Source organism: Talpa europaea, assembly GCF_964194135.1.
Source record: "Talpa europaea genome assembly, chromosome: 1".
In the NCBI taxonomy this organism is placed as follows: Eukaryota; Metazoa; Chordata; class Mammalia; order Eulipotyphla; family Talpidae; genus Talpa; species Talpa europaea.
In genome coordinates this window covers 132,412,597-132,425,089 of record NC_140073.1, presented here as the reverse complement: position 1 = coordinate 132,425,089, position 12,493 = coordinate 132,412,597, and the positions used below count along the sequence as shown (strand labels likewise).

Sequence of the window (12,493 nt, the reverse complement as noted above, 5' to 3'; positions counted from 1 at the left end):
ATTACTGGGAATATAGTCACTAAATTTTCCTAAGAACAGTGTGAGGATTTAAGATCTCTAAATATCCAGGAATGGATAAACCAGTGGCTAATACACGTAAGAATCACAGGAAATTCACTGTGAATTAGTACATTACATGGGAATATGTGTGGTCCCCAAGTATTAAATTTTTTAAGACTATATTTCATTTTTTAAAAAGATTTATTTATTTATGCACACAAAAACTGGGGTATAGGCCAGAGGTGTGGGTTTAGGAGGATTCACCAAAGACAAAGTGGGGAACAGAATAGGCAGACTGACTGAAACACACTGCTGAGAGGAGCAGTGGGCGAGTCAGGAGAGGTCTGCTGCGCCATGTAGGTAGCTCCCTGGCTGGGGCTAGAACTCGTGCTGCAGTGGCTGCGGATAGCTTCTTAGGTTGTGTCTTAACCCCTTGCACCGCCAGGGAGGCCCTATATTTCATTTTTTATAAAAGCTTTCATGTAACAAAAATCCCAGTACTATCTTGAATCTAGAGTTGGAAGGAGAGAAACTGATCTTTCTTATTCATATGGGGTGACAGAAACTGCCAAATATGTGCTTTCTATTACATCATAATATAATCTTAAGTGTTAAATACTACATACATCTCTTCTTGTCAGTTACTACCTTTTGAAAAACCAAATTTGTTTTTTAATTTATCAATAATAGGCTTCTGATTCGGTTGGAACAAAGGAGAACCAGTAGAATCCTCAACAATTTATGAAAAAAAATTCTTGATGCTAGCTTTTACCTCTGCTGGTTTCCCGACACCCACTACAATCAATTTGCCATCTTCTAATCCTACAAGAATATGGCTGTATTCCTTGGTTACACAAATACAGTGGATAGGCACTCTCATGGATAATGGGTTGATGCTGAGATTCAAGCTACAAGAGAAATAAAAAAACACAAGCATGATTACATGAAAACATAATGGAGTCACAGAATTTTTTATTTAGAAGATAATTTAATGATGATCTAATTCTGCATTCTTATTTTTTAGATGTGAGAACTTAGGTAGAAAGTCTGAATAACTTGTACAAAGATCCATCTTCGGGGCCTCCTCTGTTGGCGCATCTGTTGAGCACTGGGCTGTGAGGCTGCCTGCAGCCTCTGCTGCGCCAGTTCGTTCCCCGGCCGCCGGCGAGGGTCCCACAAAAAAAAAAAAACAAAAAACAACAAAGATCCATCTTCATAGCATTACATAAAATGCTTAATAGATCTTTTGTCTATTCACTGTTTTTCTTCTAAACCTATATATCAACTAAATGATTTTTCACCTTGTTTATTAACAAGTGAAAGTTGGATAAACAGGGCAAACTCAAAGTGTTTCTGTGTGTAGGGAAGAGAAGGTCAATAAAATTGGTCTGTTTTCTTTCTTAGAAGATGTAGTAGAAAAAAACATAGTTTTGTAATATGTCACTTATAAAATGTTATTGATAAAATGACCTATTTTATGTGTATACACACACACACATACATATAGATATATATGTGTATATACACACAAATACATACATAGGGTTGGCGGAAAAGTCATGACGCATTTTTGCTTGAAAAACAGAAAAAATACGTCATGACTTTTCTGATAACCCAATACATACATGAATATGAGGGGTGTGTGTGTGTGTGTGTGCAGTGTGCATACTACTAATCCAGGAAAACTTTGGCTTCCCCAATATTTCATAGTTGCTAAAAATGACATGTACACAAATACATGATAAACTAAAACATGAAAAATCTTAGACTGCTGATTTTTTCCATCCTAGGCTAGAAGTACTGCCATCTTTCTTAGTAATTTTTATTATTACCTGTGAAGATCTCTTATGGACAGGAATCCTTGTAAGCTGCCCAAGACAATGTGTTCTCCAATTACACATATATCTGATACTTGTTCCATCAGGGTTTGAGACCCTAGATACTTGCCATTTACAGAATACAGATGCAATGCATTCTTATCCTGCAAAGATTAAATGAAGAAAATTTGATGATCTTGAATTAAAACTGAATTTTAACATTATCAATTAAAATTTGTATTATAACAGAATGATTATTTGGTTTAAAATTTGGAATAAACAATGGTTGTATTTAAAGAGAAAAAGTGTAGACAATATTATTAAAAGTGATATCAAATGAGAATGTCAATAAATAAACATTAAATAAGAACACTCATATCTCTAAAAGAATTAAAACATTCAATACAAAAAAAAATCCACATTCTTAAAAAGTGTCTTAATTTTTAAAAAGTTTTATCATTGAAGAAAAATAAGCATAGTATTAGTGGCTTGTTTATTAATACCCTGCTTGTTGAAAAGAACTTAATTTGATTATAATTTTTACTTCAGCTTATGAAGCTCCACATAACCAGAAATTATTTTTGAAATCATGTACTATATAGTCCAACAGAAATCCCTAAGACAAAATACAAACACAAGGTGATGACTAAGGTAGGATCCCATCCAACGGCAAGGAATGAATAAAAAGAACAATAAAGAAAAGATCCTTCAAATGTCTCATATAAATAACATGGAAAAGGAAAGACAAGCTTATAGATAGGCAAACCCTACTGCATAAAAATGTCATATACCTTGAGGGTTGTTTTTTCTTCAATGCTGGAGTAAATGACTATATGTCCATCCCAAGATATGGCCAAATTGGGAATGGACAGGAGTAGAGAACTTTCACAAGGTGGTCGTAAAGTCCTCATGTACTGACCCTTCTGAATGGTATGTATAATAACCGTGCCATCCTACACACAGAAAATATTAGAAAATGAAAAAGAGGAAAAGAAAGTAGGTCAAATAAAGACATGTGGGAAAAGAACTGAAAAAATTATTTACTAAGGACACATGTAGTTTAGGAAAAATTTCAATCTTAAAATCTCAAATAGCATTTTATATCATAAAATGCCCTCTTCCCTTAACTCAGAAATCCAGTAAAATTCCCAAATAGAATCATCTTAAATTTTTTCTTTCTGTGTTACTCTATTTTTACAAAGTGCTACATATAAAAAAAAATCTATGCTTTTTTCAATTCCTCTAGGAAAAAAGTTAAATATAAATATTACTTTTGAATTTGTAGAAAAAATTAGTATTTCTTAAAAGTGAAATCTTACCCTTGATCCTGACACTGCCATGTCTAGCTCAGTGCTGATGCAGACGCTCAAGACCTCATCAGTGTGTCCATATAGGATCTGAAAGGGTTTAGATGCTAAGCCCACAGGAACACCTCCCTAATATTTAAAGCAGAAAAGCAAAGATAAAGATTTTTTTTCTGTAAGCTATATTTTATTTAAAAAGGTTTATACTGCATTTAAACTGTAATCACTAATATTGCACTAGTTCTTACCAATGAATCTGTTACAGTAGTACTCATTGTATATTTCCTTATCTTCTTAAATTAGTCTTTTGAAACTCAAAAACAAACTGAATATTTTCAAGGATGGTTTTACAGATGAATGGATCAAATGTGTTATATATACATAATGGAATACTGTTCAGCAGTCAAAAAAGATAAATTCATGCCACTCACAGCAAATGGATGGAGCTAGAGGGGATTACATTCAGTGAAATAAGTAAGAAGAAAAAGAAAAATATTGGATGGTTTCACTACAGGAGAAATATAGGGAAACTGAACAAAAGGCACAAAAAAACCCCAAAAAAGATGAAACCTGCAGGCAAACTACAGATCTGAGGCATACAGCAGAGGAGGGGGAAGGAGAGCAGTCAAAACAGGAGAGGGAAGAGCACAAGTAACTACGGTGATAGTTCACAGGTGATGTGGTTGTGGGAGATTTATGGGTACTACAACCGAGGAGAGAAAACAAATATTGTACAAAAATGAACAACAATGTAAGAAAATAAAATGTTTAGTCAATAAAAAATAAAACCAAAACTAATAAAGAAAATCCAAAGTTGATGGTTTTAGATTAATTTTAATAGGTACATCATTTTCATTTATAGAGTTATTCTTTCTTCTCTTCAAAGAAACTTTTTATATTATACCTCTGAATACTTTTCCATTTACTGGATTACATTTCAGGAACATAAATTATCATTATGCTGATTTGTCTTCTATTTCTATAGCTATCAATTCATTTTTTTTAAAAAGATTTATTTATTTTTATACAAGAGCTGGGGTACAGGCCAGAGGTGCCAGAGGGTGAGAGGATTCACCAGAGACAGAGCAGGGAGCAGAACTGGCAGACCACTGAAAAACACTGCTGAAGAGAGCAGCGGGCGTGACAGGAGAGGTCTGCCACACCATGTGGGAATCTCCCTGTCTAGCCAGGAATCTAACCTGTGCTGCAGAGGCTACAGACAGCTTCCCAGCGCTGCTCTCAACCCACTGCGCCACCAGGGAGGCCCTATCAATTCTTTTCTAATTGCTTTACTCCTTTTCTTTTTCTTTTTTTTTTTTTTTTATAGAGGCATGTTTTATTTATTTATTTATTTGTTTGGTTTTTTTGTTTATACATGCACTGGGTACAGTCAGAAGCACGGGAGGGTGAGAGAATTCACCAGAGCCAGAGCGGGGAGCAGAACAGGCAGAAGGACCGAAGTACACTGCTGAGGGGAGCAGCGGGTGGCAGGAGAGGTCTGTGCGCCATGTGGGACCCTCCTCCAGTGGCCGGGGAGCAGCCGGGGATCGAACCGGCGCCGCAGAGGCCGCGGGCAGCTTCGCAACCCAGCGCTCAACCGCTGCGCCACCGGGGAGGCCCACTCCTTTTATTTTTCATTTGTACTTATTTTGATTGTAAAATATTTTTAAAATGCTAATAATTTGATTTTCAACCACACCAAATCTGTTCTTTGTGGTTCTGTTTTGGGCTTACTTATATTTGCATGATAGAAGATTTAATCAGCTTGATTCTTCTGTAATCTGCCATTTTCATCTTATGGTATTTTATTAATATATTTTCATCTTTGAGATCCAATTTTATTGATTCTTTTTTTTTTTAGATTTATTTATTTATACAAGAACCGGAGTACAGGCCAGATGTGCGAGAGGGTGAGAGGATTCACCAGAGACAGAGTGGGGAACAGAACAGGCAGACTGACAGAAACACACTGCTGAGGGGAGCAGGGGGCGAGACAGGAGAGGTCTGCTGGTCATGTGGGTATCTCCAGGGTCAGGAGGGATAGAACCAGCACTGCAGAAGCTGCAGACAGCTTCACAGGGCTGTGCTCAACCGCCTGCGCCACCAGGGAAACCCTGAACTTAATTCTTATTATGTTCTTTGAACAGCACAATTTTACTGCATGAAATCTCCCTGTATTTGTTTTCTTCCAGAAGAGATGAGTTTGCATCTGTTTTTAAACTGCATTATTTATGTATTACTTTCCATTGCTTTTATAGCTGTCATTGTCCAGACCTGCTACCTGTCTTATATGAGGTAGATAAATATGACTTGGTACTCTATAACTGAGAAACATCTGTCTTCCTTGAAGAGTATCAGTCCAATCAGAGTATACATTCTTATTCATTTTTATTTTTTTTAAGATTTATTTATTTATGCATATAAGAGCTAGGGTGCAGGCCAGAGATGCGGGGTGGGGGCTCAGAGGATTCACCACAGAGTGGGGAGCAGAACATGGAGATCCACTGAAATACACTACTGAGGGGAGCAGTGGGAGAGACAGAAGAGGTCTGCTGCACCATGTGGGTCACCTCCCTGGCCGGGGAACAAACTCATGCTGCAGTGGCTGCGAATAGCTTCATAGTGCTGCGTCGTAACCCCGTGCGCCACAGGGGAGGTTGTTCCTGGCATAAGGGATATTCTGCCCAGAAGTAAAATATTATTTTTCAGTCTATATTGTTATAGAATATATATTCCCTGTGTATTCTATTAAATATAATAGATTCATATATATGTAAAATAGCTAATGTTATATACTGTATATGAAATATAGAAAAATTAGTTACTAATGGATCAAAGATTGAAATGTAAAAACATTTTCAAAAGAAAATCTTAAAGAAAAAACTTAAAAAGTTTAGATATTTTTATAAGTCTAGAATGAATGAAGTTCTGTTAAAAGCAAGGCAGAGGGCATCACTGATGGCACAGGCGGTTGAGTGCCGCACTGTGAAGCTGTCTGCAGCCTCTGCAGCGCAAGTTCGATCCCTGCCAGCCGGCGAGAATACCACATGGCAAGGCAGACCTCTCCTGTCTCGCCCGCTGCTCCCCTCAGCAGTGTATTTCATCAATCTGCCTGTTCTGTTCCCCGCTCTGTCTCTGGTGAAGCCTCTCACCCTCCCGCACATCTGGCCTGTACTCCAGTTCTTGTATAAATAAATAAATCTTAAAAAAAAAAACAGATTTATATAAAAAAAAAAGCAAAGCAGAAAATACAGAAGCTATAATAATGACAAGAGATGCTTCATTGAGCCAACATTACTAAGAGAATATAGTAAGGGTGATAAAATTACAATTCTTTAATTTCTAGTAATCCCACCTGAAAGGAAACAGAAATATTATCATGAAAACAAGACAAAGAAAATAACAATTGTTTCATTAGAAGAGGTTAACAAGAAGTTTTAGAAAAATAATAGGGGAAAAGGTCATGAATCAGACAGTAAATCCAGGGGAAAATGTGGTGACCAGAACCAGACATATGGGAGTAAAGAATGCAAGGGAGCTCAAATAATCATTCAGTGTCAGAAAAATTCACTATTAGAGCATCTCAATAGTAATCCCAGGATGAACTTCTGATCTAAACCAAAAGTATTTAAATATATAACTACCTGTTGTGTTATTTGCCATATCATACATGTAGTATCTCTTGAACCAGAAATCAAATGTATACCACAGTAATCTGTAGCTAAACAAGTCACAATATCTGTAAGAAAAAAGAATTAAATACATGACATGGCTTTAGTTTTATGTTCAACTTATTAATAAATCATTTTTTCAAGCAAAGAAATGTAGGACTGACACTAGAAAAGTATTGGGAAACAATGACACAGGGAAAAAGCAGTACTGAAATCATGTAGGAAAGCTTTGAGGTCACCTTTTTTTGAGGGTGAAGATAAGATGTGGGGCAGGGAAATGCCTGTCAGAATTTTGGCAAAAGGTTAGGTACCTTGAAATGGACATTCAATTAGTTTTGATAGGCCTCTCTACTTACTCACTCACTCCCATTCACCTTCTATTTCCTTTGACAATGGCAATCCCATTGAACATGTGTCCTTAACCAAAATAGTACATTATATACTGTAAATTCATAATATAAAATACATTTTCCCTAAAATGTAAAACCATGAGCTGACATACAGATGTCACTGATACAGAATTAGTAACAGATTCCACTTCCCTTTCATAATAAGTATTATTAGGAAAAGATTTACTGTTTTATTCTTATATTGAAGACTAAGACACTAATAATGTACAAGGTTAAAAGTACATTCAATAATTTGAATCTTTGGTGCTTTATTGTTAACCAAGTAATAAGGGAGATATGTCTTCTTCAACTATGACAGGTTTATTATCATTTTATCCTAAAATTCTTATCTCAGTCTAACAACTTTCAGACAGTTTGAAGCTGTACTGAATTTATTTATTTATTTATTTATTTATTTATTAAAGATTTAATTTTATTTATTTATACAAGCACTGGGTACAGTCAGAAGCGCGGGAGGGTGAGAGAATTCACCAGAGCCAGAGCGGGGAGCAGAGCAGGCAGAAGGACCGAAGTACACTGCTGAGGAGAGCAGCGGGCGGCAGGGGAGGTCTGCGCGCCATGTGGGACCCTCCTCTGGTGGCAGGGGAGCAGCCGGGGATCGAACCGGTGCTGCAGAGGCTGCGGGCAGCTTCGCAACCCAGCGCTCAACCGCTGTGCCACCGTGGAGGCCCTGTACTGAATTTATATGCTGCTTTAGTATACCCAAAATAAACTAGAAAGAATATTATATTTGAAATAGCCAAGATATGGAAACAAACTAAATGCCCCCCAAAAGATCATTGTATCAAGATGTGTGTGTGTATACACACACACACACACACACACACACACACACACAGTGGAATACTATTCAACGACCAAAAAATATAAACTCAAGTATCTGCAGCAACACGGATGGAACTGGAAGGGATTCTAATTGCTTTACTCCTTTTCTTTTTTTTTTTTATAGAGGCATGTTTTATTTATTTATTTATTTATTTATTTATTTATTTATTTATTTATTTATTTATTTATACAAGCACTGGGTACAGTCAGAAGCACAGGAGGGTGAGAGAATTCACCAGGGTCAGAGTGGAGAGCAGAGCAGGCAGACTGACGAAATACACTGCTGAGGGGAGCAGCGGGCAGCAGGAGAGGTCTGCGCGCCATGTGGGACCCTCCTCCAGTGGCCGGGGAGCAGCCGGGGATCGAACCGGCACTGCAGAGGCTGCGGGCAGCTTCGCAACCCAGCGCTCAACCACTACACCACCAGGGAGGCCCATGGAAGGGATTCCTCTAAGCAAAGTGAGGTAGAAGAAAGAGAAATACTGGAAGTTCTCACTTACATGTGGCATTTAGAGAAACCAAACAAAGGGACAGAAAAAAAGGACAAAACCTGCAGGCTGACCATACACCTGAGGCACAGCAGGGAAGGAGTGGGAGAGGGGTCAAAACAGGAGAGGAAAGAGCACAAGAGACTGTGATGAGGGATAATGGGTGCTATGGTGGCAAGAGAACCATGGGAACTACATCTGAGGGGAGAAATCAAATGCTATCCAAAAATTACCAAAGATGTGAAAAAAAAAATAGTTAAAAGAATTTTAAAGAAATACTCTTAAAGTATAAAATATTCAAACACTGCTCTACCAAAGACTTCACTTGGGTTTCAAAGGTAAAATTAATGCTTTTTGTAAGAAGTATGTACTATTTTTATAATTAGAAAAAACACAGAATTTTTTTGGGGGGAAAAACATTTATGCTTACCCATATGTCTGATATTGTGTGAAATAACTTTGCCTTTTGTAAGTGACATCACTTGAATGCTATTATCCCAGTGTCCAGCACTGAAAAGCAACTTTGCATCATGTGATACTATAAATAGCTTAGAAGTAATCTCCAGTCCTGGAGCAAAAGGACCATTCATACTACGCTGAGTTCTGTAAAAACAAATAATAAATGTTTTCTTAAAAGATAACTTAAGACCAATACCAACTATTTTTTTTAAAGATTTATTTATTTATGCATATAAGAACTGGGGTACAGGCCAGAGGTGTGGGGGGTGAGAGGATTCACCAGAGAGAAGGGGGAGCAGAACAGGCAAAGTGACTGAAATACACTGCTGAGGGGAGCAACGGTAATCAGGAGAGGTCTGCTGCGCCACGTGGGTCTCCTTCCTGGCTGGGGATCAAACTCCTGCTTCAATGGCTGTGGATAGCTTCATAGGCTGCATCTTAACCCCTTGCACCGGCAGGGAGGGGCCAATATCAACTTTTTTTTTTTTAAGATTTATTTATTTATTTATTTATTTATTTATTTATTTATTTATACAAGCTCTGAGTACAGTCAGAAGCGCGGGGAGGGTGAGAAAATCCGCCAGAGCCAGAGCGGGGAGCAGAGCAGGCACAAGGACGGAGGTATACTGCTGAGAGGAGCAGCGGGCGGCAGGAGAGGTCTGCGCGCCATGTGGGACCCTCCTCCGGTGGCCGGGGAGCAACCAGGGATCGAACCGGCGCCAAAGAGGCTGCGGGCAGAGGCTGCGGGCAGCTTCGCAACCCAGCACTCAACCGCTGCGCCACTAGGGAGGCCCAATATCAACTATTTTTTAATCTCTTAAGAAAACCCAAGTCTATTCAACTATTTATCTTGAAATGTTTATTAATAAATCAAAAAGGCTTTCAGAAAATTGATTAATCTTATTTTATGTATTTTTTTTACTAAATAAGGAACACAACCTATAATCTCAAGAGGTAAATATACAGAAGTTGAGATTGGTGAAGGATGAAAGAAAATTGGTGAAGAATGAAAAAAAGTATTACCCCTAATAAATATTACTATTTTCCTTCTTTAAATGAGTAATTTATCAAAGTAAAGAAACATCACCTTAAGTTAAAATGGAAGCTTTGGAGACTTAAATTAAAAAAAAAAATTAAGGTAAATAACAATTTCTTATTGCATAAAACACACAAGACCTATTCATAAGTAATATTGTACTATACTATTATAATTAACCCTAAAAACTATCCCTAATAATTTTTGCTTCAATAATACTATAGAAATTATTTTGTCTTTAATGAGTATCAAGCCAGGGAGTAGGAAAGAGGGAAGTAAAAGAGAAAGGAGTAAGGAAGGCAGGGCAGAGGAAAATCTGCAGCTACAATATTACTTTCAATATGACACCAATCAACTGATCTATCTGTTCTTCTGACGTTAGCTTTAAATGTTTCTTTACTTACTTTGGATTTGTCACAGATTGATCTTTGAAGAATGTAAAGTAATTAGAAATGTTTCTGTCATAAGGCAGCCATCCATGTGTCCCAATAACATAATTCATGCTTACTGTTACCTAGAGGGAAAAAATCCATGGAGATAAAAATTAAATGAATGATTAAAGAAAACAGCAGAGGATAACCAAATATTCACAAGATGTTAACATTGATCATTGAAGGAATAATGTAGCATTATAGACTTAAAACATGAAACTCATTAAGAATGTCTTAAAATATTTCCAATGGAAAAAGCACTTAATCTTACTGCAAGAAAAGCTACCCAATATATCGTTCTTTAGTAAATTATTTTCTTCACAATTTCTCAGTTTATTAGCGTGTATTAGTTGGTAGACAAAAGTAATTAAGGGTCAGTTCTTACCATAAAAATACGGTATTTTATATATCAATTAGACCACAAATCAGAAAATGAACTATGAAGTTTTAAGGTATCCCTTAGTGACAGTCATAGTGAGTATTTTCTTTTCAAGATGAAAAGCTTTTCCTCTTTGATTTTAAAATCAACAGATTACCCAGCTCCAAAAATCAGAGAACTTTAAAGATGAGAGTCATAAGAATTCCACCATTTAAAAATGTACTGTTATAGTTTTTGTATTATCTTTCTAGATCTTTTTCAAAGCAAACACACAACTATGCATAATTAGAAAAAGTCTAATTCTGAAATCTAATGTTCAGAGGGCATTAACCCATTTTTATGGAGTAACTCCAGTAATTTCTAAGTGACAAAATTAGAGTAAGATAGACTGAGGGGGCCTCTCTGGTGGTGCAAGGGGTTGAACACAGCACTGTGAAGCTATTCACAGCCTCCACAGAGTGAGTTTGATCCCCCAGCTGGCCAGGGAGCTAGATCTCTCCTTTCTTGCCCGCTACTCCCCTCAGTAGTCTATTTCGGTCAGTCGGCCTGTTCTGTTCTCCATTCTGTCTCTGGTGAATCTTCTTCATCCCCTCCCCCCGACCTCTGGTCTGTATCCCAATTCTTTTATGCATGGATAAATAATTCTTTTAAAAAAAAAAAAGATAGGGCCTCCCCGGTGGCGCAGCGGTTGAGCGCTGGGTTGCGAAGCTGCCCGCAGCCTCTGCGCCGCCGGTTTGATCCCCGGCTGCTCCTCGGCCACCGGAGGAAGGGTCCCACATGGCGCGCAGACCTCTCCTGCCGCGCTCGCTGCTCCCCTCAGCAGTGTACTTCGGTCCTTCTGCCTGCTCTGCTCCCCGCTCTGGCTCTGGTGAATTCTCTCACCCTCCCGCGCTTCTGACTGTACCCAGTGCATGTATAAACAAAACAAACAAACAAACAAATAAATAAATAAAACATGCCTCTATTAAAAAAAAATTTAAAAAAAAAAATAAAAATAAAAAAAAAATAAAAATAAAAAAAAAATAAAAAAAAAAAAGATAGACCTAGGTTTGGTCCATTGCCAATAATTGATCCCTTACTTCTAGCTCTGTGACCCTGATCAAGTTACTTCTGAGTTTAATTTCTAATCTGTAGAAGGGAAATAATAATAGCATCTATCTCACAGGGCTGTTGGTGAATTAAGATGACAAAATTAATTTAAGGTACTAACTGACATGCACTGCAAGTATAGCTTAAGCAATTCACATTATTTCTCATCCTATTATTACTATTAGTTTTATGATAAATTTAATATCTGGTAAGATGCTATTATCTGTTTTCTAAAATACAATTTTCACATATTTATATTCCAGATAAATTATAAAATAACAGTAATTAATTAAAAGCTGTATAAATAGAAAATGTATTTTTATACTTGGTTAAATTCTATTAAAATTTTCTCTTATTTTTAAACTTGGTTTTAAAATTTCTTTATCTTCTCGTTTTTGTGTGTGTTTGAGTTGTAATGTATAGAGACATGACAATGTGGAAAAGGTACAAATCAACTTACCAGTAACTCAGGACTGCCTTGAGACATAAAAGAACGAGACTGATTTTTGGGGACAATGGCCTTTATTATCGGAATGCCATCACTAATTCCCTGTAAAATAAAAGACAGATGTTTAATGTCTGGT

The 12,493-nt window shown here is 37.1% G+C and overlaps 1 protein-coding gene across 1 annotated transcript in view; it reads right to left on the bottom strand.

The window, feature by feature from the left end:
- Positions 1 to 739: 739 nt before the first annotated feature.
- Positions 740 to 12,493, bottom strand: part of NBEAL1 (neurobeachin like 1) — a gene marked incomplete at both ends in the record, with an annotated part of 136,851 nt that continues 125,097 nt past the window's right edge. Inside the window, 8 exons of the mRNA XM_084230112.1 lie at positions 740 to 908; positions 1,833 to 1,981; positions 2,609 to 2,770; positions 3,137 to 3,253; positions 6,766 to 6,860; positions 8,946 to 9,118; positions 10,415 to 10,524; positions 12,370 to 12,459. Coding sequence (XP_084086238.1) covers positions 740 to 908; positions 1,833 to 1,981; positions 2,609 to 2,770; positions 3,137 to 3,253; positions 6,766 to 6,860; positions 8,946 to 9,118; positions 10,415 to 10,524; positions 12,370 to 12,459 — 1,065 coding nt within the window. The remainder of the gene's footprint in view (positions 909 to 1,832; positions 1,982 to 2,608; positions 2,771 to 3,136; positions 3,254 to 6,765; positions 6,861 to 8,945; positions 9,119 to 10,414; positions 10,525 to 12,369; positions 12,460 to 12,493) is intronic.